General features: G+C 41.7%; 1 protein-coding gene across 2 annotated transcripts in view; it reads right to left on the reverse strand.

Moving 5' to 3' along the window:
* Window positions 1-9,646: 9,646 nt before the first annotated feature.
* Window positions 9,647-25,736, reverse strand: part of LOC308512531 (lymphokine-activated killer T-cell-originated protein kinase-like) — a 28,160-nt gene continuing 12,070 nt past the window's right edge. For both annotated transcript variants that reach the window (XM_081115472.1, XM_081115471.1), the window contains exons 3-8: window positions 25,368-25,461; window positions 19,156-19,298; window positions 17,383-17,552; window positions 13,692-13,821; window positions 10,789-10,968; window positions 9,647-10,295 (exon numbers count right to left, since the gene is read on the reverse strand). In XM_081115472.1, the coding sequence (XP_080971598.1) occupies window positions 10,096-10,295; window positions 10,789-10,968; window positions 13,692-13,821; window positions 17,383-17,552; window positions 19,156-19,298; window positions 25,368-25,461 (917 nt within the window). In that variant the 3' untranslated portion in view covers window positions 9,647-10,095. The remainder of the gene's footprint in view (window positions 10,296-10,788; window positions 10,969-13,691; window positions 13,822-17,382; window positions 17,553-19,155; window positions 19,299-25,367; window positions 25,462-25,736) is intronic.

Raw genomic sequence — 25,736 nt, forward strand, 5'->3', positions numbered from 1 at the left:
ATAAATTTAAAAGACAAAATGGTCAAATTCTAAGGAAAAAAAATCTAAGAAAATTGATGAAAGAAGAAATTTAATCAGGATTTTAAAATCTTCCCACAAGAAATACAAAGCCTAGATAACTTTCCAGGTGAGTTTACTAAACTTTCAAGAGACCTAGCATTCAATTTTTTCCAAGGAATAGAAAGAAAAAGAGTTAAGAGCCTAGTATAAACTTAATTACAAAAATTAAACAGAGCCTGGCTGACGTGGCTCAGTGGTTGAGTGTTGACCTATGAACCAGGAGGTCACAGTTTAATTCCTGGTCAGGACACATGCCCAGGTTGCGGGCTCGAGCCCCAGTGGATGCAGGAGCCAGCTAATGATTCTGTCTCATCATTGATGCTTCTATCTCTCTCTCCCTCTCCCTTCCTCTCTGAAATAAATAAAAAATATATAAGAAAAAAATTAAACAGAAACAGCAATAAAATGAAAACCACAGGTCAGTATCAATTATATCACAGATGCAAAAATTCTAAACAAATAGCAAACTAAATCTATCAGTATATATTTAAAAAATAATACATCAAAACTATGTTGGGTTTATTCTGGGGATGCAAACTTCATTTAACATTAAAAATATTCTTTAGCCGAAACCGGTTTGGCTCAGTGGATAGAGCGTCAGCCTGCGGACTGAGAGGTCCCAGGTTCGATTCCGGTCAGGGGCGTGTACCTTGGTTGTGGGCACATCCCCAATAGGAGATGTGCAGAAGGCGGCTGATTGATGTTTCTAACTCTCTATCTCTCTCCCTTCCTCTCTGTAAAAAATCAATAAAATATATTTAAAAAATATATATATATATATATATATATATATATATATATATATACACATACTTTAGACCACAGTTCTCAACCTGTGGGTCGCGACCCCTTTGGAGGTCGAACGACCCTTTCACAGGGGTCGCCTAAGACAATCCTGCATATCAGATATTTACATTATGATAACAGTAGCAACATTACAGTTATGAAGTAGCAACGACAATAATTTATGGTTGGGTCACATCATGAGGAACTGTATTTAAAGAGCCAGAAGGTTGAGAACCACTGCTTTAGACCACTGATACCTTGAACATACATATACAATTTTGATCCCGCTGAAGCCTCAGTCATGTAAAAACAAATGGATAGTTTAAGACATATACCCACCAACAAGGATGGAGATAACAAAGCAGACACAACAGACTTTTGGAAGCTAGAAAGCAGATGAAAATAAATGACAACAGGCCCCATGAACTTCTTGAACTTATTCATAAGCAGGTAGATTCCTCGATACCCTTCCTGATACTGTATCTCTAGGCAGTTGCCCATTCCCTGTCTCCTCAGCTTCTCAAGACTGAAAACTAGTTCTGAAAGGGGCTAAAGCAGAGGGTCTTTAGTTTGAGGTTTATTGGTAAAGTTGAATGCCTGTGAACATACAGGAACACAGTAATTCATGACCATATGCATACTAAATGCTCAATGAGTTTTCATACATGCTATCACCATCAAGATCAATATATAGAACATTTCTAGCACTCCCAAAAGACTTAGGATGCCATTTTAAAAAGGAAAACTTTCAGATAATTAGTTAAAAACAAAATAGACAAAAATGAAAAACTCAATAGAAGTATCAGAAGATGAGGTTGGGAAAATCTCTCGGAAAATAGAACAAAGAGAAAATAGGAAAATCAGGGAAAAAACAGAGATCAGTCCAGTAAGTAGAACATCCACATAAAGAATAGGAAGACAGGGGTGAAAAATGTCAGTAAAGGATTTTAAACATAACTTCTTAAAAGTTTAAGAACAGGAATTTTCAGAATCCCACACCTATGCATGTCACTGTGAAATTTCAGAACACTGGTGACAAATAAAGATACAAAGTTCAGAACACTGGAAGGAATCCTATCTAATAAAAGAGTAATATACAAATTAACCATCACACCCTCACTCCATCAGTCCATCACAAAGATGGCAGTGACCACGGAATTGGAGTGAGCAGAAGGCTTAGGTTGCCCCCGGCGATGGAGGAAGCCAAGCTTCCCGCCTGCCCTGGCTGGCCCTGAGCTCCGCTCAAGGCTACAAAGTTTCAATTATAGAAGATAAATAAATCCCAGATACCTGCTTCCAGCCTGGGGCCACTCAGGTTGTGGTTAGCTGTCCTCCCCTCAGGTTGTGGTCGGTGAGCGTCGGTGAACAGCCTTCCCCTTGCGTTTGCCCAAGTGGGCTGTGGTTAGCTGTCCTCCACTCAGGTTGTGGTCGGTGAGCGTTGGTGAACAGGCTTCCCCTCGCGTTTGCCCAAGTGAGCTGTGGTGTACTGTCCGGTCATGGTCTCACTCAGTTAACTTTCTTCTCTTCACTTGTGGCCCATTGAATCTCTTATTCTCTTCGCGTGTCTGGGTGAAGTGTGGCCACCGACACTCCGTGCATGAATGTTAAATTGGCACCACACGTGTAATTTTAACGCGTGGTTTTTTAGGGTCTCCCGTACAGCAGAAGCATCTTTTCAAAAATCTTAAAATCCTCCTTGCCATCCCCTTTCCGCGCTGGCTATGGTCAGGTGAAGAAGCTCGGGTCTCCTCACCAGATGACCTAGCGTGGCCTTTGTTGGTGGTGTTCTCCTCTGTGCCTCCACTACAGCCTCCGGGGCTGCCACTGCTCTGGGTGGCAGGGAGCATGTTACTCTCACCTTGGAGTTCTGGGTTCAGTTTCTGTTTCCTTAACTCCCCCCTGGTGTCTGGCTGGGAAGTGCTCTCCAGTTGTTCGCTGGCATGCTGGCTGGTGTTCCGCAAGTTTGTGCTGCCAGCCTGCCTGGTGATCTGCCAGTGAGCACTGCCAGCCTGGCTGATGTTCTCCATGTGCACACTGCCAGCCTGGCTGGTGTTCTGCAAGTGCCCACTGCCAGGCTGGCTGATGTTCTTCAGGTGTGCACTGCCAGGCTGGCTGATGTTTTGCAAGTGCTCACTGCGTGGCCGGATGATCGTCTTCACCTCCACTCTAATTGGAGGTGTGCCAGTACTCCAGTCCAGCCCCCCCGGTGGTGTGGTGGTGGGCACACTCAACTCTGGGCTCGGTGGTGGATTCCGAGGGTGTCCGCCCTTCGTCTCTGACCCGTACCCCGGTGGTGTGGTGGTGGGCACACTCAACTCTGGGCTCGGTGGTGGATTCCGAGGGTGTCTGCCCTTCGCCTCTGACCCGTAAGTCCCCTCGGTTGTACAAACTGTTCTGTTGGAGTATGAGGGGGACCTGGCACTTACTTTTATTGTCCGGATGCCGGTGGTAAGTTGCAGGTTTAGTATCCGGTAGGTCCCCATCACACTATCATATTTCCTCTCCAGCAGGGATGACTCTATCTCCTTTGGCTCATACCCCAGTGTTGTCATGATGTCAGTGACATGGGGGTCTATGTCAGTCCACGGTGGTTCTGTGTATGGGGTCAGTGTCTCTGCCTCCCCGATGTTTACCCAGACATCTTGCATAATTACTCCCAGGTTCGGTCTTCGGCCGGGGTCGATGTCGATCATCGTCTTTAATAGTGTGTGGCACGGTATAGATAGAAAAGAGGGAATAGAAAAGGCCCCACTCAAGATGTGCTCCCTGAGTTCTTCTATGGTTTCTCCCACAAACGGACGTACTCCGGTCACCATCTTATAGAGCACGACCCCCATGCTCCAGACGTCCACCTTCGGGCCTTCATATGGTTCAAGACGGAACAATTCTGGGGCCTTATAGTTGGGAGTGCCACAGAAGGTGGTGAGTTTTTCGTCTGTGAACACAGCACTCAGTCCGAAGTCAGCCAGTTTTATAGTCAACCCGATGTCCAGCAGGATGTTTTCCGGTTTTATGTCCCGGTGGGCGATATGTTTTTGGTGACAGTACTGGACGGCCGACAGCAGCTGCCGGAATGGGGCTCGTGCTGCCGTCTCCGATAAAGGACCCCACTTCTTCAGATAATTGTATAAGGTACCTCCCCAGGCATATTCCATAAACATGTATACCTGGTGGCTGGTGTTGACCACCTCAAATAATCGGATGATGTTTGGGTGGTTGAGTTCTTTCAAACAATAAATTTCTTTGGCCACGTCTGCGGGATCTTTACAGCTGACTATTTTCACCGCCACCTTCATGCTGGTTAGGAGGTGCCGGGCCAGTCGCACCTCACCGAAGGAGCCCCTTCCAATGCTGCTGAGGATGGCATAATTGCCACACTGGAAGTCCACTTGGGACGAGGCGTCCTCAAAAAAATCACACATAGTGATTAAAAAATTTCCACTGAAGGGGATCAGTGGTAGGAGGGGAGCAGGAGGAGGAGGAAGAGGATGAGGAGGAGGAGGAAGAGGAGAAGGAGAAGGAGAAGGAGAAGGAAGAGGTAAAAAGCAACAATCAATCCGCCAATCCACTACCACCAACCAATCTAACCAACCACTACTACACCCACAGCTTCCTGGGCTCAGCCAGCACCTTATATAGGATTGGTTTGCAAAGGATCACAATGGCGCCTTTTGAGGTCAGAGCAAGAAATGGACCAATCAGGGTTGGGGATGGACCACAGTGGTTTTCTCTCTTTTTGGTCCCATGATCCTTATACTCTGGGGAAAAATAAAATGACCACAAAAGAGCTTTTTTTTAATGTGGAATATTAAAGATTGATGTATACTTTTTTAGACATGAAAATATGAAGGGAAGGAAGGAAGGAAGGGAGGAAGGAAGGAAGGGAGGGAGGGAGGGAGGGAGGGAGGGAGGGAGAAAGGGAGGGAAAGTCTGACTTATTCTCATGCTCCAGGTCTCAGTTCAAATATCACCTGCTTAGTGAGCTTCCCTGGTCCATCCATTCCTACCTGCCTCACCCAGCCCATCACGTTTGTCATCTTCATAGCACTGACCACAGTGTGGCTGATTCTTGTTTACTGTCTGTCCTTCCCATGAAGGGAGGAGCATGACTGAAGTGTTCCCTGTGTCTAGCACATGAATGGCAGGCAACACAGTAAGTTTCTAATCAATATTTGTTCACTGGATTAATAACGAGTTTGGGGAATAAAAAAATATATGGCCAAGTATTTATTTAATCAAAGTGATTCCTAAAACATCTTAAAAAACCATCATGTTCTGTCCTCACTTAGGTTTGGGGGCAGATAAGATAGGAAAGAGGAGGGCTGAAGTCTTGATCAGCCTTGATCAAGGTGAAAGATGATTTATCCTTCCAGTGGTACTTGCTAAGGATGCAATAGATTTGGAACCGTAATGAGGCTGCAAGTATGTTTACACTTTGAATATCCAATACCAGATGACACAAAGGTCTTGTCAGGGGACCCTGAGAGGGCCATTCCGGTGAATTTCTGTGGTACTTAAATGAACCATCTCTGTGGACAGAAGTGATGCTGGGGCTTGTTAATTTACAGTTGTGGAAACACTGAAACCTCTGGATGGAAGACATTCTGCATGGGTACAAAGGTGAGGTGGTATGTTGGGGCAAATTCTACCCGTTATGGAGGCAGAGAGGGAACAGACTGGCTTGGGGACACTTAGGGGGAGCCTCTGGCACATTATGTTTCAAACTAATCTTCAAAGAAAGCTCCCTATTTTCAGTACACTGAGTGTTTTAACCACATGTATAAGTTATTATTCTAGTAATTATTTTAACATTTCCCTCCTCAAGTCTCAGCTCTGTGTAAAGGGATCATTAGAGGGATTAGCCTGTGAGTTTTTCCCTCTACTGCACTTTTACTTTTTTAGTTTGTTACTTTTACCACATCAGTGACACTCAGCTTCTAAGCATGACAGTCTCTCCTGCTGAGCTGATTGGGACCCAAATGGGGTCATCTCATCCATTCTAGACAGCTGTTCACAAGTTCCAGTCAGAGATTAGAATAAGCTCAGAAAGGAGAAGAGAATTTCAGCAAAAGCTGCCACTCTATGATTTAATTGCATCCATTTATAAAAAGTGGTATTAGTAGTTACTTAATAAACAATACCAATAGAATAGATCATTTTCTTAGCATAATGATCCCTCTCAGCAAGGTAAATGCATACTCAAAGATAAGACATTTAACGTAAAACTGTCAAACCAAAAGCCAAGCTTTAAAAAAAAAAGAAACAGGCTATCATCTTTTTCAATATGCTACATCAGTTATGTGCTTGTGATTATGCCCAAATGAGCATTTAGCTTTCTTATGTTTTTTTCCCCTTGTAATTTGCTTAGTTTTGGAGGGAGGTGGGCAGTAAATAATTTTACTACTTGTTCTCAGGAGTAAGAAGGATTTTGTGCTTTACTGTGCCTGGCTCTTCCTGAACAAGGACTGAGCTTCCGGACCTTTTCAGTGGGTCCAGACAAGTCCTAGAAACTGCTCCTTCAGACCTTGATGCTCTTTTCTGTTCATCATATCCCCTGGGATTTTCTTTACCTGCTTTACTCCAAAATCTCTTCTTCCTCAGGAGGTAGCAGGGCCCCTTCTTGCTGCTCAGAGACCATGCGAGGTTGCGTTCTTTCCAGGGCCAGTCCTGCATGTGTCCATGAGCCCACACCAGCTCATTACGGGGCGCTTCCTCGACCTCAGCCAAGGTTCTGGTTAGATGGTACCACGCATGGAGCCAGAGGAGAGGTTGCCCACATCAGCCTGAGGACTTAGGATTTCTTCTTGTCTCCTCATACCTGAACTATGTGAATGCCGTGGGGCCATTCTACTCATTGGCCGCTGAGTGCCCTAGCTCATATTTCCTCTTTCTGTGCCAAAGTTTTCTTAGCTTCTGAACTATTTTTCTTAAGGGAGGCCTATCACTCCAGGTTGCCTGGAAAGATGAAATGCAAAGACCCTAGGGACTGATTTGTAAACTCCTACCCTCTGATTCATCACCTGACAATATAGTATTAAACATTATAATATGACAGAAAACAGTGAACCACTAAATTTCTCTGGTCTGAGCATCCTAAAAAGAGACTAGGGTGCTATAAGAAAAATGTTTGGCATTTCAAATTAAGTGGATTTTTAAAAATGTTTAGTTTTTGTTAATCCTCACCGGAGGATATTTTTCCCATTGATTTTTAGAAAGAGTAGAAGGGAGGGAGGGAGAGACAGACAGACAGGTAAGCAGCCATGTAAGAAGACACATCAATTGGCTGCCTCCCGCACGTGCCCCTGGAGCCAGGGATGACACCTGCAACCCAGATATGTGCCCTTGGCCAGGAATCACACCCAAGACCCTTTGGTGCATGGGCCTATGCTCTAACTACTTAGTACCACTGGCCAGTGAAAAATAAGTGGCTTTTTTTAATGACTGCAGGGCTTTCTCTAGCGTTTGACAGAACACGTTTGTTTTCTTTTTGATTGTGTGGATGAAAGGGGGCCACATGCTAACTTGGCTAGTTCAGGGGAAGCCTGCGTGGTGGCCTTGCAAACTCAGAGACCTAAAGTAACCACAAAGTATGGTCTGAAATTAAAACTTTTTAAACCAACAGCAGCTTATTGTGAGTAGTCATGTCCTAGGCCAGTGGCCGGCAAACTCATTAGTCAACAGAGCCAAATATCAACAGTACTTCTTCAAAACAGACTCACTCAGGCCAAAAACCGACTTCTGTGCATGGGCCACGAAGTTTCAATCACACTGTACGTGCGCAGCCCACGTGGTATGTTGTGGAAGAGCCACACTCAAGGGGCCAAAGAGCCGCATGTGGCTCGCGAGCTGCAGTTTGCCGACCACTGTCCTAGGCCAGCATCTTCCCTGAAAAAGGTCAGTCTTTACCTTAACTGAGCTGGTCCATTATCTTTCTGCATCTTTGATAACATATTCTTGCAATGCCAAAATAATTTTTCTTTTTCAGCACCCCTCAAGGCTCAGGTACCACTCTGTGGAGACCACAAATCCCCTCATTGTTATAGGTAATTGTTGACTGTTAACTCTCCTGCACCCACCTAAGTAAAAGAAGTCTGTGACTATCATTTTACTTTTTATTCAATCTGAGAAGTTTCCCCGCTTTGCTTTCTCCCACCTTCCTAATCTATCACCAATGGATTTCATGTAACCCAGGCTTCCCCTCGCGTTTGCCCTTTGGGGCTAGGCTCAGCTCTTTGGGGTTAGCTTGGCTTTGGGGGGCTACGCTCGATTCTTCTGGTTAGGCTCAGCTCTCTTCAGAGCTATTGTTCACAGATAGAAATTACTGACCGAAGTCACCCTCATCTTCAGATTAACAAAATAAGGCCAAGAGAGGGAAAGAAATCTACTCACATTCATTCTGCAACTTTAATGACAACACTCAGATCAATGGGAGTATAAAATAGATAATACACCTTCTGGTTAACTAAAGTGTCCGTTATTCCGTATCATCCTATTACTTTTATTATTTTTACACAAGACCTGTAAAATGCTTAAGAGCTAGATTAGAAAACAAAAAATAAAAAAGGATCTCAGTACAGAAATACATTTAATAAATGAAAGCAAACACCAAAGATTTGAGGAGAACCAAGAGGACAAGACAAGCCTTAACCGAAAATGTTTGGAAATACCCAAGGAGCTACTGTGCCATATTCTCTCAGCTTCCAATGACCATCTACACTAATCTACACTAATAAAAGAGAAAAATGGTAATTGGCGTACGGCAATACCGGTTTCATTGACTAATCAGGGCTATATGCAAATTAACTGCCAACTAAGATTGGCAGTTAACTGCCAACAAGATGGCGGCTAATTTGCATATGTAGGCACAATGCAGGGAGGCGAAAGGGAAAGAAGGAAGAAGCCCCCTGCCACTGACAGTGATCGGAAACCCAGTCGGGAGCTAAGAGCTGGGGGGCAGGGCAAAGGCGGCCCCCCAGCCATGATCGGAGAATCAGGTGCCTTTGCCGCCCTGGCCAGTGATAGCAGGAAGTAGGGGTGGAGCCAGCGATGGGAGCTGGGCACGGTCGAAGCTGGCAGTCCCAGGAGCTAGGGGTCCCTTGCCTGGGCCTAAAGCGAAGCCCACGATCGCAGCGCCCCCCGCTGCCACTGCAGGTCCCCGCTGCCCGGGCCGGACGCCTAGGCCAGAGGCGTTAGGCCTGGGCAGGGGCGGAGCCTGCAACCGCGGGGAGCTGGGGGTCCCCCGCCCAGGCCTGACACCTCTGCCAGAGGCCTCAGGCCTGGTCAAGGGGCCGATCCGGTGATTGGTGATCGGAGGGTGATGAGGGTCAACTCCTCTGGCTGAGGCATCAGGCCTGGGTGGGGGGCGGAGCCGGGGATTGGCGGGATATGATGGTCCCCTTGCCCAGGCCTGAAGCCTGGGTCAGAGGCGTCAGGCTTGGGCAGGGGGAGGAGCAAGCGATCAGAGAGAGATGGGGGTCCCCTGCCCAGGCATGATTCCTGGGCCAGAGGCCTCAGGCCTGGGCGGGGGCCAGAGCCAGTGATCGGGGGGAGATGGGGTTCCCTGTCCAAGCCTGACACCTCTGGCGGAGGCGTCAGGTCAGGGCAAGGGGCCGATCAGGCGATCGGAGGGTGATGGGGGTCAACGCCTGAGGGCTCCCAGTATGTGAGAGGGGGCAGGCTGGGCTGAGGGACACTCCCCTCCACACACACACACACACACACACACACACACACACACACACACCCAGTGCACGAATTTCATGCACCGGGCCCCTAGTATTTAATAAGTATATCAGCCAAGAAAGACCAGCATAGTTTTATGTTTTAAAAGAAAATCAAACTTCTGTACTTCAAAGTGCTAATTTAAATTGATCCATTTAAGTAGAGAATATTCAAGGAAAGTCACTAATAAAAAGTATTGGTTCCCTTACCCAAATTAATGTTAGACATAGGAGTTTATGGTATTTTGCTAGTGTTTTAAATCTCTATGAACAAATTACAATACTTGTTCCTTAAGTCTAAAAGTTTTTTAAGTTTTAGAGAAAACCCACTACGATATTAAATACTAATGAAATACCTTTATAATACAAAGTTTTTCAAATGTTAACAAGGTGCTATGGTTCTAAAACAGGCCACTTTCAAACAGTCTAATAACTGGATTCTCACAGTAACTACATAAACGTATTACAGTAAAGAGAACAGTTATATATATGAGCCCTACTGGAAGCTCAGGTATTTGTGCATATGAGATCACTGGACATGTATTTCCAAAGCCTCAACAATGTGCGCAGCCGAAGGACGGTCTTTAGGGTCTTCATTAGTGCACACAGAGAAGAGCTCGATTACTTTCTGGTATGTCTCATCCAGTTCTCCCATATTAAGAGGTGGCCTCGTTCCCAAAGCTGCATAGTATGCTTCATCATCGAAGTCACTTTCATCAAAAGTTTTATCTGCTCATGAGAAAGTTTGAAACAAATAAAATCACTTTAAATCATGGAAAAACTTATCGACTGCTCACTCACCCTTCTGAAACATCATCCAGTTTGCTTTTCATTATACCAGTCTCTTCCATTGTCCTCCCATGGTGTAGAATAGCTATTGTCATGCATTTGTTACATGGATTTAATCTATGATCATCAACCCTTAATATAATAGCTTTCTAATCTTCTCAGGCAAAGAGAGTTTTTAAGGTAACTTTTTGTTCCTCTGAATTTTCTCAATTTACCTCCCTGTTCTGAATTAATCTACATCTCATTTGTATGCAATTAAACCAAGATGATACCAAATTAGTCAACAATAATATAATCTATAACTCTTGCAACTAAATCAAACACCTTGTTCTTTTTAACATTAACTTAATAGAAAAATAAAATGTAACTTTACAAACTAATCTTATTTCAAACCAAAGAGATTGAGTTTTACATTAAAAATATGTAGTTATACCTTCATCATAATCACCATCATCTGCAAGAGTAATGTGTGGAATACACAGAGTCATCATTTCCCACAGAGTAAGGCCAAAGGCAAATATGTCTGCTCTGTCAGTAATAATACCATTCTCCTCCAAAGCTTCCTTGGGTTTCCAAGGCTCAGTGCCAACGTAACAGGCCTCAGGGTCAGTTACTGAAACAAGCAAAACACAGGTAGAACTGTCATAAGGGCCAGCACAAGAACTCACAGAGAAAGGCAAACAACGACCACCAAAATGGGCAAATGATTTGACAGGTGGTTTAAAGGTTATCAAGTCTAGCCAGTAAACATGAAAAAATACACTCAACCTCAATAATTAATACAAATTACTTTTTCCTTATCAGATGGATAAATATTAAAAAAGCTGGATAGTTGCCAAGGGTGTAGAGAATCAGCAATTCTTTTAGAAAGTGGTAAGAATATAAATAGATTGTGGATGTTAGTACAGACTCTAGAGCAGGGGTCCTCAAACTACGGTCCGCCGGGTGTTTTTGCTGCTGCTGCCTGTCCTGCTTAGCAGCCGACTCGTCCCAGGCCCACAGTGCACATGTGTGGAATGTCTGAGGGACAGTGAACTGGCCCCGTTTAAAAAGTTTGAGGACCTCTGCTCTAGAGCAGGATTGTCTTCCCTGGGTTCAAAGACATTTACAAGCTCTGTAACCTTAAACATTTACTCTGTGTCTGTTTCTTCATTTTTCAAACTATGCTATTATTAGGCTGAGAGAAATACCATTTCTATGCTTCTATGATTGCTAAATCAGGGAAAAGGGAAAGAGTCGAATCACATATTGGCTTTTGCTCAGGAAATGACTCAGCTTCATAAAGGTTAAATAATGAAAATGTGTTCCTTTGTGTAGCTTTGACCCTAACAAATTGCTTTTAATTTGTTATTACAGTCTCACTGTTTTCTAAATATTTTACAACTAGAATTTGATTTCTTCATTCAGCCTAGAATCAATTATAAGTATTTTGAATTTAAAAATTTGTTTGTGTTTTTTTCTTTATTGTTTCCAACTATGTTACTAATATCTAGATGTATTTCACTAAGGACAATGAATATCAAACATTAGGCTACTTCTACTTTTTGTAAACCAAGGGTTTTTTTTATATCCTAACCCATATATATAATCAATTTTCTAATGCATAGACTGACCTTATCTACTCAGTCTTTTAATTTTTTTTACATCTTAGTTTTATCTACTTCATGTATTAAGGATTGAGAAAATTACGTTAGAAAAACTTATTTTTATTCTTTTTAAAAAATTCTCCTTTTCTAAAGTTTCATATCTGTAGTAGTTAGACTGAGGGTTCATGACTTTATTTTGACTTTTTCCTTCAATTCAACTTATAGACCTTAACTTTAGCTGGAAATTAAGGTGTGTGTGTGTGTGTGTGTGTGTGTGTGTGTATTCTAAATAGCATTCATATAAAGAGAAAAATTTAAATGTTATTAAATATGTTAAAAGCAGAAGCTTTTTCTTTGAAGCTGTCTCTTGGTTCTCACTAAGAATAAAACTTAAATTCCCTAAGAGAATGAACAGTATCTATATATGTAAAAGGCTGTGTTCGTCCGTCCGACTGGTAGCTATGATGCACACTGACCAACACAGGGCAGACACAACACAGGAGCTATCATGATGTGCAAACAGAAAACCGACAAACCAACACTAGGCTTCCCCCAAGTGGAACACAGGCCCCACCATCTTGGAGCAATACCCCACCAAGTCGCAGCCAACACTGCCAAGACCCCATGGCGCAAAGTGGGGCCCACAGCTTAGCCCAGCCCAGCAATGGTTGCTGTGGGCGCCAGGTAATGATGTCACATAGCAACGCCCGGCTTCCTCTCCCTAGAGACTAGCAACCTTGGAGTTTCTTCAGCCCAGGAACCTGACTGGCTTTATAGCCAGGTGCAAACATTTTACAGTTTAACCAAATGTTTGTGAAGCATTTTCCCATGCCACATCTCATTTCATCCTTACAGAAGTCCTAGAGTTGGTAGATAGGAGACTCAGTAGAATCCTATTTTCTTTTCATTAGCAAGACGCAAATAGAGATATTAAAATATTTCTTCTAATTAACTTTCAATGTGCACGAATCTGTGCACGGGGACACTAGTTTACAATAAAGTGAGAAGAATGAGTGGGGTGGGATGGGGCAAAAAGTGGAATACTGGCGTTTGCTAGCACCTCTCTCCTACTTCCACTCTAGTTTCTTCTTCTATCAGTTTCCCAAACCTTGTCAATGTATTGACGCTAAATGAATTCCTTTATAAAATCTTATTAAAATTTTATTTTCACCCTGGTTGGTGTGGATCAGTGGTTAGAGCATCAGCCCAGGCACCAAAGGGTCACAGGTTCAACTCCTGGCCCAGGGCACATACCTGGGTTGCAGGTTCAGTCCTGGGCCCCAGTCAGGGCATGTGTGGGAGGCAACCAATCAATGTGTGTCTCTTGCATCATGTTTCTCTCTCTCTTCCCCCCAACCCTCTCTCCTTCCCATCCACTCTCTAAAAATCAACAGGAGGAATATCCTCGGGTGAGGATTCACAACAACAATTAAAATATTTTTAAAATTTTTCATTTTCTATTCCCAGATCTTCTACCATTTTTTTAAAATCCCAATCTAGGTTAGAAATAGTTCCTAAAGTTATCTTCAGTTATAATATATATTAATAAGAAAACAATAATTTATACTGTGTATGTGGCAAGAGACGGGACTGGTGGCTGAGTGAAAAATACAGGAAGGATAATTTTTATTGTACACTTTATGAATAGTTTTTTATTTTTGAAGAATGTAAAGTTATTTATTTAAACGTGTAAAAGTTAGAAATTTTAAAACTATATTAAAGAAATTTTACAAATTAGAATACTACTCACCTGTCATATTTTCATCCAATGGTAGAGAGACTCCTACATCACAGATTTTAATTGTTTCAAAATCACCTTTAATTACAACATTTGAAGACTTTATGTCTCCATGAAGCAACTTCTTATCTTGGTGCAGATACTAAAATAGTGGAAAATTTAACATATATGAACAAAAATACAAACTAAATACACATAAATAACCTTCAAACAAATATAATTTGAACTCCCTTCATAAACTATAGGATTATACCATCATTTCAAATTATTTGAAGCTAGAGAAGGAAATATCTCATGTTATCTTGGTCTGTCAAACATACCAGAAACCTAAGAGATATGTTGGAAATCTTGTCGATAAGCTTTTTATTTACAAACCCTTTTTAATACTTTTATATCAAAAGATGCTACAGCAGAAGCCCCAGCCAGGTGGCTAAGTTAGTTGGAGCGTTGTCCCGTACACAAAAAAGTTGTAGGTTTGATTCCTGTTGGGGCATGTACCTAGGTTTGGGTTCAATCCCCAGTCAGGGCATGTGTAGGAGGCAACTGATCGATGTTTCCCTCTCTCTCTCTCTCCCTCCCGTTTCCTCTCTCTTTAAACATCAGTAAGCCCCGCCAGTGTGGCTCAGTTGGTTGAGCATCTTCCCATGCATCCAGTGGTTCTACTCCCGGTCTTGGTGTGCCGGAAGCAGCCAATCAATGATTCTCTTTCACTGATGTTTCTCTCTCTCTCTCTCCCTCTCTTCTCTCACCAACTGATGACTCTCTCACAGATGTTTCTCTCTCACTCGCTCCTACCCTCTCTTTCACTCTCCCATTCCCCCTCTCCTCTCACTCTTGCTCTCGCTCCCTCCATCCCTCCCCTACAAAGGGCTACAAGAAGAGGAAGCAGAAATATAATCTAAGAGTATTTTTTGTTTTACACATTAATCCTTTCTTAGAATTGACAACTAACAACATTCATCCATAATAAAAAATGTCTTACAAACCTGTTATTTGTTCATTCATCAGCATTTGAGCATCTACTCTATGACTGGGTTTGAAAGTGATGCAGACAAAAATCTTGGAATATAACTTGAAATACTCACTGTGCTTCATTTAAATGTTGCCCATCATAAAGACAATATGCTCAAATACGTAATTTATTAATTCCATTATATATATTTAAAGTCATTTATTAAATAATCAAATTGTTGATTTAGTTTATCCTATCCACTTAAAATTTTTTTTTCTATACGCTTATTAAAAATATATACTTAGCCTGACTGGCAGGGTTCGGTAGTTGAGTGTAGACCTATGAAACAGAAGGTCTCTGTTTGATTCCTGGTTGGGGCACATGTCCAGGTTGGGGGGGGGCTTGATCCCCAGTGGGGCGCAGGCAGGAAGCAGCCAATCAATGATTCTCTCTATTCACTGATGTTTCTCTCCCTCTCCCTTCCTCTCTGAAATCAATAAAAATATATTTAAAAATAAAAAATAAGTATCTTTAGAAATATTGCCTTTCTCCAATTTCACACTTCATATATCAATTTTATTTAAACTCTAAGGTACAATTTTGACATCAGTATCATTACCTAATCTGCATTTGAGTCATCCAACAGTTTTCTGGGGCCATCACTACTTCTGTTTAAGTTATTTAGGATATGGAATTATTTTTATTTCTAACACTGTGTCCATCCAAAGGCACAATCATTTATTTGCATAAAATTGAGAGCTATTTTCACTTGACTTATAGATCAGCAGTCGCGAACTGGTGGTCCACTGACCACTGGTGTCCGTGAGGTCTGAAAGGTTGGCGACTGCTGCTATAGATGACTATTCATGATGCCAAAACCTCTATCCCAAATCTTTTTTTTTAAATATATTTTTATTGATTTCAGAGAGGAAGGGAAAGGGAGAGAGAGATTGAAACATCCATGATGAGAGAACCACTGATCGGCTGCTTCCTGCATTCCTCCCACTGAGGACTGAGCCCACAACCCAGGCATGTGCCCTTGATCAGAATTGAACCCGAGACCCTTCAAGTCTGCAGGGTGACGCTCTATCCACTGAGCCAAACCAGCTAGGGCCACAAAACAATCGTTAAGAAGCTTGTTTACATCAACAGGGGGTTAGGCTACACCCCCAGTAATCATAAATTTGTGTTAAATTTAATCCTTTCATAACTAAATCTAACATGTGATCTCTGTAAGCAAAACTGCCTAACTTGGGTTATTTCGTTATTTCGGACTATGTGAAGGTCTTTCAAAATAAGGAAATAGTACACTCTGTAACATAAAATATTCCATAAGGCAGCGGGTCACCAACTGGTGGTCTGTGAGGTCCGAAAGGTTGGCAACCGCTGCCATAAGGAAACTTTCACTTAACACATTGTATGCGGGAAACGTATTTATACATTTTACGTTGACTGGTAGTAGAGCGCGGGACACGTATTAATACGTTTTTTATAGACTAGCGGTAGAATGCGGGTAACATATAAATACGTTTATTTTTATACTTTTTTATTGCTCTAAAGGGATGCTAACATGCAGATATACGAATTCCAAAGGACAAAATTTGGGTCTCTAACACATACAATGGTGAATTATGTATGTACTTCCAGGTATAACGGTAATCTATTCAACTGCAAAAATGGCCCGTGCCACCTGTTAGCGCACAATAAAAACTACCCGCAAACAATGTGTTAAGGCAGTGGTTCTCAACCTTCCGGCCCTTTAAATACAGTTCTTCATGTTGTGACCCAACCATAAAATTATTTTCGTTGCTACTTCATAACTGTAATGTTGCTACTGTTATAAATCATAATGTAAATATCTGATATGCAGGATGGTCTTAGGCGACCCCTGTGAAAGGGTCGTTCGACTGCCAAAGTGGTCGCGACCCACAGGTTGAGAACCGCTGACTCAAGGCAACCCCTTCTTTTGCGGGGTTGGAGAAGAATCCTACCATGTGATTAGGTATGTAATGTACTTGGTTTTGCTTTGTTTTTTTTTTCTGAGTTTTTTTTTTTTTAAATATATTTTATTGTTTTTTTCTTTATTGTTTAAAGTATTACAAATAGTAGTACATATGTCTCCTTTTTTTCCCCATTGAGAATTAGAAACATCGATGAGAAAGAAACATCAATCAACTGCCTCCTGCACACTCCCTACTGGGTATGTGCCCGCAACCAAGGTACATGCCTTTGACTGGAATCGAACCTGGGACCCTTGAGTCCACAGGCCGATGCTCTATCCACTGAGCCAAACCAGTTAGGGTGGTTTTGCTTTGTTTTTAATATGTTTTTATTTCTTAGAGAGGGAGAAAGGGAAAAGAAGATAGAAATACCCATGAGTGAGAACATCGATTGGCTGCCTCCTGCACGGCTCTCACTGGGGATCAAGCCCAAAACCTGGGCACATACCCTGAACAGGAATTGAATGGGCAACCTCTTGGTGCATGGGTTGACGCTCAATCACTGAGGCACACCGGCTACCAGGGGTGGGCAAACTTTTTGACTCGAGGGCCACAATGGGTTCTTAAACTGGACCGGAGGGCCAGAACAAAAGCATGGATGGAGTGTTTGTGTGAACTAATATAAATTCAAAGTAAACATCATTACATAAAAGGGTACGGTCTTTTTTGTAGTTTGCCCACGGCTGGGCTAGGCTGTACTTAGTTGTCTAATGTTCCACAAATGTCACGTAAAATATAATGGTACAGTTACCTTTAACCCTCTTGCCATGTTCAAAGCAACTTTTAAAATTGTGGCTGCTGGAAAAGGATCGTGGCTGTCTTTATTTCGTTCTTCGATTAAGTCATTTAGAGACTTTTCACCCCCGTATTCCATAGCAAGACATAGACTACCATCATTGGCTTCAGTGAAAGCACGATAACCTTAAAGAAACATAACATTTTCTACTAGAATAGGGAAGACAACAGTACTTACGTTTTTCATAGTACTGTGACTGAAAATGGACCTTGATTAACACTGACAAATATATAATGAAACAGCTATCTATCTATGTATATATAAAAGCCTAAGCAATCGTTATGACGGAACAACCTGAATGACTGGTCAACCAGTCACTATGACGTGCACTGACCACCGGGGGCAGATGCTCAATGCAGGAGCTGCCCCCTGGTGGTCAGTGCACTCTCACAGCCAACCTCCTGCAGCCCCTACCCCCTGGCCAGCTGGCCCTGCCATCGGCCCCCCAATTATGCACAAATTCGTGCACTGGGCCTCTAGTTTATATATAAAAAAGCCTAAGCAACTGGCTGGTAGCTATAATGCACACTGACCACCAGGGGGCAGACGCTCAGCGCAGGAGCGGAAACCACAGGCATGGAAACATGGAACAAACTGATGAATCATGGGGGGGGGGGGTGGCAGGAAGAGATTAACCAAAGATCTTATATGCATATTAGCAGCCCGGTGCACGGATTCGTGCACTGGTGGGGTCCCTCGGCCTGGCCTGTGGGGATCAGGCAGAAACCAGCTCTCCAAGATGCCCCGAGGGGTCCCAAATTGCAAGAGGGCACAGGCCAGGTTGAGGGACCACACCAGTGCACAAATCTGTGCACCGGGCCTCTAGTTATTTATAAAATTAATTCAGTCATCTAATTTAAAATGCCTTCAGTTTTTACAAATAGTATCACAAATTAAAATTTTAAAATATCTTATGCATTCCTTAATATAACGGTTCGAGCCCTACTTATATCTAAATGAAGATCACTCTATATTCCTGAATTCTCCATAGTACCAGCATCATGACTATTCTTTTAAAATATGTTTTTTAATATTTGTATTGACTTCAGGGAGGAAGGGAGACGGAGAGATAGAAACATCAATGATGAGAGAGAATCATTGATGGGCTTCCTCCTGCATGCCCCCTACTGGGGATCGAGCCTGAAACCCAGGCATGTGCCCCTGACCGGAATTGAACCCAGGACCCTTTAGTCCACAGGCTGACGCTCTATCCACCGAGCCAAGGCAGCTAGGGCACGACTAACTATTCCCATGATTTTTTAAACTATTATTTTTTAAAATTTATCTTTACTGTTGAAATTATTAGATGTCCCCACTGACTCTCTCCACCCTGATTCTGCCTCCTCCCCAGGCCTTGTCTATCCATGGGCTATGCATATACGCTTATAAGTTTATTGGTTAATCTCTTCCCCCCACCTCCTGCCTTCCCTCTGAAACAAGTCAGTCTGTTGCATGCTTTAATGTCTCTGGGTCTTTTTTGTTCATAGTTTATTTTGTTCATTAGATTCCATATATAAGTGATCCCACGATGTTTTAAATATATACTTAAGCATCTAAAAATGTAAACTAACTTTTATTTTAGAATGTTTACCTTAATTTGATTCTTACCAAACTCTACCACCATCCTCTTCATTTTTATTACTGAAAATGGTTAAGAAATTATATAAACTGTTTCTGATAAACAGAATAATATACAAGATCCTGCTACCAAATAAAATTTAAACTTACCTATAATACTTGGATGATGAAGGTTTTTCAAAATCTTAGCTTCATCAGTTAATCTCTTTTGATACATACTTTGATAATCACCATTACATTTAGAATTAATCTTTTTCACAGCCCAAGGAGAATGAGACAAGCCTCTTGGAGATCTTTAAAAAATAATCATAAAATGTATAAATAATAATAAACATAATACATTTATTTCCAAATGACTAACAAGAACTTCCAATTTTTGAAAAGGACTTGATAATTTGTTGTTTTATTTTAAATTTACAAAATTTTACACTATCAACACCTCTTCTACATTTCCTTATCAATCTGGAAGATAAATAGCTGATATATCTTGATTACAAGAGTAGTCTGATATCTATTGCTGGAAAGGAGGGATAAAAAAGAGAAAACTAGAAGAAAAAAGATGGATTGTCATAAACTTTAAACTTCAAGATTACTATTTTTAAATTTTTCTAACCAAGCATGTTGCACTACCAACTACTTATCAAACATTTAACCATATGTACCACAGAGAAGTTCTAAAATGCTAAATAATAAACACTAATCTCTAAGAAACAATTTAAATAAGAGATATACAAGAAACATTTGGCCCATATGTAATCGTCCATATAGCAGCAGACTGTTCTTCTCCAACAAATATTATGCCTCTCCACTAACCAATCCATCTCTACCTTCACTGAATACTTAAAGACATGAGCTTAAGGCAGTAATAATAAAGATATAAATGAGAGAGAAAATGTAAACTGTGTTGTTTATCTGGCTTAATATTTAAAGTGCAAATGTTTTGAGACCTAAATAAATAAACAGGTAAAACAAAATCAGAGAAATATTTACCTGACAAGGTAGCCATTTATTTATGAGTACAGCAAATTATGGAAGTAAAGTATATACAGCATATAGGCACAAAGGTTAGTAAAATAGCCTCAAAAGTTAAAGTTTATCTATAAGAACACAACAACAGATTGAACTGAGAATCCATTTAGCTTTGTACTACCCTCATAAGCATACCTCTATGACCGCAGGACTTTTTCTTCTTTAAATCAAAAAACATGTACTCAAAGGATCACTAGATTTCTTATTTCATATACATCTATCATTCATATGTTTGTCTACACTATTCTTATACCTCCAGTTTTAGATAACAAGAGCATTTGGGGATAATCTCTTTCATATCATCATCTTATGAAAAATATATTTTTTAAGTTTCAAGTTTTAACTCTTGAATGTTTAGAATTCAGTGACCAAGTCCATCCTTTACCTTTCCCATAAAATATCCTGATCTATATAATGATAAAAACTATAAAATCTGAATAAAATACTTAATCAAGCTAAAAGTTAGTTTACTGAAAAGGCTAATAAAACAGAGATTGCACAAGGAAAAAAATAAAAGGAGGCACAAATAATATTGCAATAAAAAGTGAGGACATAACTACAGAAACAGCAGAGGTTAAAAAATAAAAGTGAATAAAACTTTTAGTGGGCTGAAGTGGATCAAGGGGGTAGAAGGGGGACATATGTAATACTTTCAACAAATAAAGATTAAAAAATAATAAAACTTTTAAACAATAAATTTAAAAGACAAAATGGTCAAATTCTAAGGAAAAAAAATCTAAGAAAATTGATGAAAGAAGAAATTTAATCAGGATTTTAAAATCTTCCCACAAGAAATACAAAGCCTAGATAACTTTCCAGGTGAGTTTACTAAACTTTCAAGAGACCTAGCATTCAATTTTTTCCAAGGAATAGAAAGAAAAAGAGTTAAGAGCCTAGTATAAACTTAATTACAAAAATTAAACAGAGCCTGGCTGACGTGGCTCAGTGGTTGAGTGTTGGTTGACCTATGAACCAGGAGGTCACAGTTTAATTCCTGGTCAGGGCACATGCCCAGGTTGCGGGCTCGAACCCCAGTGGATGCAGGAGCCAGCTAATGATTCTGTCTCATCATTGATGCTTCTATGTCTCTCTCCCTCTCCCTTCCTCTCTGAAATAAATAAAAAATATATAAGAAAAAAATTAAACAGAAACAGCAATAAAATGAAAACCACAGGTCAGTATCAATTATATCACAGATGCAAAAATTCTAAACAAATAGCAAACTAAACCTATCAGTATATATTTAAAAAATAATACATCAAAACTATGTTGGGTTTATTCTGGGGATGCAAACTTCATTTAACATTAAAAATATACTTTAGCCGAAACCGGTTTGGCTCAGTGGATAGAGCGTCAGCCTGCGGACTAAGAGGTCCCAGGTTCGATTCCGGTCAGGGGCGTGTACCTTGGTTGCGGGCACATCCCCAATAGGAGATGTGCAGAAGGTGGCTGATTGATGTTTCTAACTCTCTATCTCTCTCCCTTCCTCTCTGTAAAAAATCAATAAAATACATTTAAAATATATATATATATATATATATATATATATATATATATATATATACTTTAGACCAGCAGTTCTCAACCTGTGGGTCGCGACCCCTTTGGAGGTCGAACGACCCTTTCACAGGGGTCGCCTAAGACAATCCTGCATATGAGATATTTACATTATGATAACAGTAGCAACATTACAGTTATGAAGTAGCAACGACAATAATTTATGGTTGGGTCACATCATGAGGAACTGTATTTAAAGAGCCAGAAGGTTGAGAACCACTGCTTTAGGCCACTGATACCTTGAACATACATATACAATTTTGATCCCGCTGAAGCCTCAGTCATGTAAAAACAAATGGATAGTTTAAGACATATACCCACCAACAAGGATGGAGATAACAAAGCAGACACAACAAACTTTTGGAAGCTAGAAAGCAGATGGAAATAAATGACAACAGGCCCCATGAACTTCTTGAACTTATTCATAAGCAGGTAGATTCCTCGATACCCTTCCTGATACTGTATCTCTAGGCAGTTGCCCATTCCCTGTCTCCTCAGCTTCTCAAGACTGAAAACTAGTTCTGAAAGGGGCTAAAGCAGAGGGTCTTTAGTTTGAGGTTTATTGGTAAAGTTGAATGCCTGTGAACATACAGGAACACAGTAATTCATGACCATATGCATACTAAATGCTCAATGAGTTTTCATACATGCTATCACCATCAAGATCAATATATAGAACATTTCTAGCACTCCCAAAAGACTTAGGATGCCATTTTAAAAAGGAAAACTTTCAGATAATTAGTTAAAAACAAAATAGACAAAAATGAAAAACTCAATAGAAGTATCAGAAGATGAGGTTGGGAAAATCTCTCGGAAAATAGAACAAAGAGAAAATAGGAAAATCAGGGAAAAAACAGAGATCAGTCCAGTAAGTAGAACATCCACATAAAGAATAGGAAGACAGGGGTGAAAAATGTCAGTAAAGAATTTTAAACATAACTTCTTAAAAATTTAAGAACAGGAATTTTCAGAATCCCACACCTATGCATGTCACTGTGAAATTTCAGAACACTGGTGACAAATAAATATACAAAGTTCAGAACACTGGAAGGAATCCTATCTAATAAAAGAGTAATATACAAATTAACCATCACACCCTCACTCCATCAGTCCATCACAAAGATGGCAGTGACCATGGAATTGGAGTGAGCAGAAGGCTTAGGTTGCCCCCGGCGATGGAGGAAGCCAAGCTTCCCGCCTGCCCTGGCCGGCCCTGAGCTCCGCTCAAGGCTACATAGTTTCAATTATAGAAGATAAATAAATCCCAGATACCTGCTTCCAGCCTGGGGCCATGGCCAGCCTGAAAATGGCCATCAGACCTTTACCCAGGCTGGCCAGGCACCCCAGTAGGGCCCCCCACCCTGAAAGGGCTGTAGCCAGCCTGAAAACGGCCATAAGCCCCTCACCCAGGTTGGCCACACTCCCATGAGATGAGGGTCCCCACTGTGGGCCTTGACCAGCCTGCAAACAGCCATCAGCCCCTCACCCAGGCTGGCCAGGCACCCCACCCAGTAGGGACCCTCACCCTGAAGTGGTGTGGCCAGCCTGAAAACAGCCCTCAGCCCCTCACCCAGGCTGGCCACACCCCCATGGGGTGAGGGTCCCCACTAGGGGGCTTGACCAGCCTGCAAATAGCTATCAGCCCCTCACCCAGGTTGGCCAGGCACCCCAGTGGGGACCACTACCCTGAAAAGGGTGTGGCCAGCCTGAAAACAGTCCTCAGCCCCTCACCCAGGCTGGCCAGGCACCCCAGCAGGACTCCCACCCTGTTCCGGGACACCCTTCAGGGCAAACCAGCCAGCCCCCACCCATGCACCAGGCCTCTATCCTATATAATAAAAGGGTAATATGCAAATTGACCCTAATAGCAGAACAACTGGGAATGACTGGTCAGTATGACACACACTGACCAGCAGGGGGCAGATGCTCAATGCAGGAGATGCCCCCTGGTGGTCAGTGCGCTCCCACAGGGGGAGCTCTGCTCAGCGACAAGCCAGGCTGACAGCTGCCAACACAGCGGTGGTGGCGGGAACCTCTCCCGCCTCCTCAGTAGCGCTAAGGATGTCCAACTGCAGCTTAGGCCTGCTCCCCGCTGGCAAGTGGACATCCCCCGAGGGCTCCCAGGCTCCCAGAGGGATGTCTGACTGCCAGCTTAGGCCCGATCCCCCCGGGGAGAGGGCCTAAACCAGCAGGTTGACATCCCCTGAGGGGTCCCAGACTGCGAGAGGGCACAGGTTGGGCTAAGGAACGCCCCCCCCCCCCTGCACAAATTTTTGTGCACCAGGCCTCTAGTAGATAACATAAAACAGGTAACAAAAGAAACGGCAATCAGAAAGGCTTCAGAATTCTCAGCAGCAACATTGCAGGCTAACAGATAATGGAACAATGTCCTCAAAGTTGTGGAGGAAAATTATGTCCAAACAAGAATTCTGGCCCAGAAAAACAAAAAGAGCCATTCAAGTATTAGTGTAGAATGAAAACATTTTAGAAATGCCAATTCTCAAAAATGCATCTCTTGTGGCCCTAGCCCAGCCGTGGGCAAACTACGGCCCGCGGGCCGGATCTGGCCCATTTGAAATGAATAAAACTAAAACAAAAAAGACCGTACCCTTCTATGTAATGATGTTTACTTTGAATTTATATTAGTTCACACAAACACTCCATCCATGCTTTTGTTCCGGCCCTCTGGTCCAGTTTAAGAACCCATTGTGGCCCTCGAGTCAAAAAGTTTGCCCACCCCTGCCCTAGCCGGTTTGGCTCAGTGGATAGAGCGTCAGCCTGTGGACTAAAGGATCCCACGTTCGACTCTAGACAAGGGCACATGCCCAGGTTGCAGGCTCGATCCCCAGTAGGGGGCGTGCAGGAGGCAGCCAATCAATGATTCTCTCTCATCATTGATGTTTCTATCTCTCCCATCCTCTCTGAAATCAATAAAAATATATATTTTTTAAAAGGTACCTCTGTGTACTTTTTCATATGGAGCTACCAAATGTCCTCAAACAAAACAAGATGTAAACTAAGAAATAGTAAGACATGAGGTACAGAACAACAGAAGATCCAATTCACCTGAGAAACAAAGGCAATCTCCAGGTTACCAGGAGAGGAAAATCCCAGGCTGACAGGGACACATTACAAGTAGTAGTAGAATCAGGCAGGGACTGCTACTTTTCAATCAGCCACCATATGAAGCTTTTTGATTGTTATATACAGTAGAACTTTATTAACAATACACTTACATTTAAAGACAATTTTTTAAGAAAGAGGAAAAAAATGAGACTAGCCATGAGTCTACAAAAATTTTTTTCTTTCAAAATAACTTAGATGACTGAGTTTTTATTCACTAAAAAACACATGTTCACAAAACAGCACACAAACACAAAAGGAGTGTTTAAGTGGCCAAAATGCTTCGAGACACCCACTTACATATTATTGCTATGCTATTCTCAATTAATTAGCTTTATATTAAAGAAAGCATTTCTATCTAGAAACAATATAAACCTAAAAACATATTGTGTTAGTCAGGCTGCTTCCCTTCCCATAAAGCCAAGGAAAAATTATAAGGTAGATTACTGTTCCTTTAATAATTAATTAGGAGAAAAGTTAAAAGAAATGTATACCAGGTAGAGAGCTCTGGTAAAGTTATAAAAGGTTCTGAGACTGAATATAGCAGGATCAGGAACATACCTCAAATCTAAATACTTGAATTTTCCTTTGTCTCCAAGTACAGTTGAACTATGGTTCCATGTAAAAAGGTTAATCTAAAATCGTGTACTCACCTTTTCATAAGGTAGACATTTACCCCTGTGCCATAGCCAAGCTTCTGCATAAACGGAGAGGCAGGAATTTTTATACATGGAGTTGAACATAACACTAAGTGTCAGAAAGAATTAAAAATTAGTATTTGAAAAGACTTCTGCAAATGCATCTGAACATTTGCAATACACTATTGTTAAGAGTATTAATTGGCATAATCTTTTGGAGAGCAATTTGACACTATCCACCCTAATTTTAAATGGAGACCCCTTGGTCAAGTCTACTTTTGGAGTTCTATCTTACAGTAACACTGAAGCTTGTTTTTATATGGTCCAGAAGTTAAGAAATGTTTTTGAAAGGGTTGATTAAAAGAAACACACACACAAAAACAG

The sequence above is a fragment of the Myotis nattereri genome (genome assembly GCF_964212035.1).
Source record: "Myotis nattereri genome assembly, contig: HAP1_SCAFFOLD_89, whole genome shotgun sequence".
Classification (NCBI taxonomy): domain Eukaryota; kingdom Metazoa; phylum Chordata; class Mammalia; order Chiroptera; family Vespertilionidae; genus Myotis; species Myotis nattereri.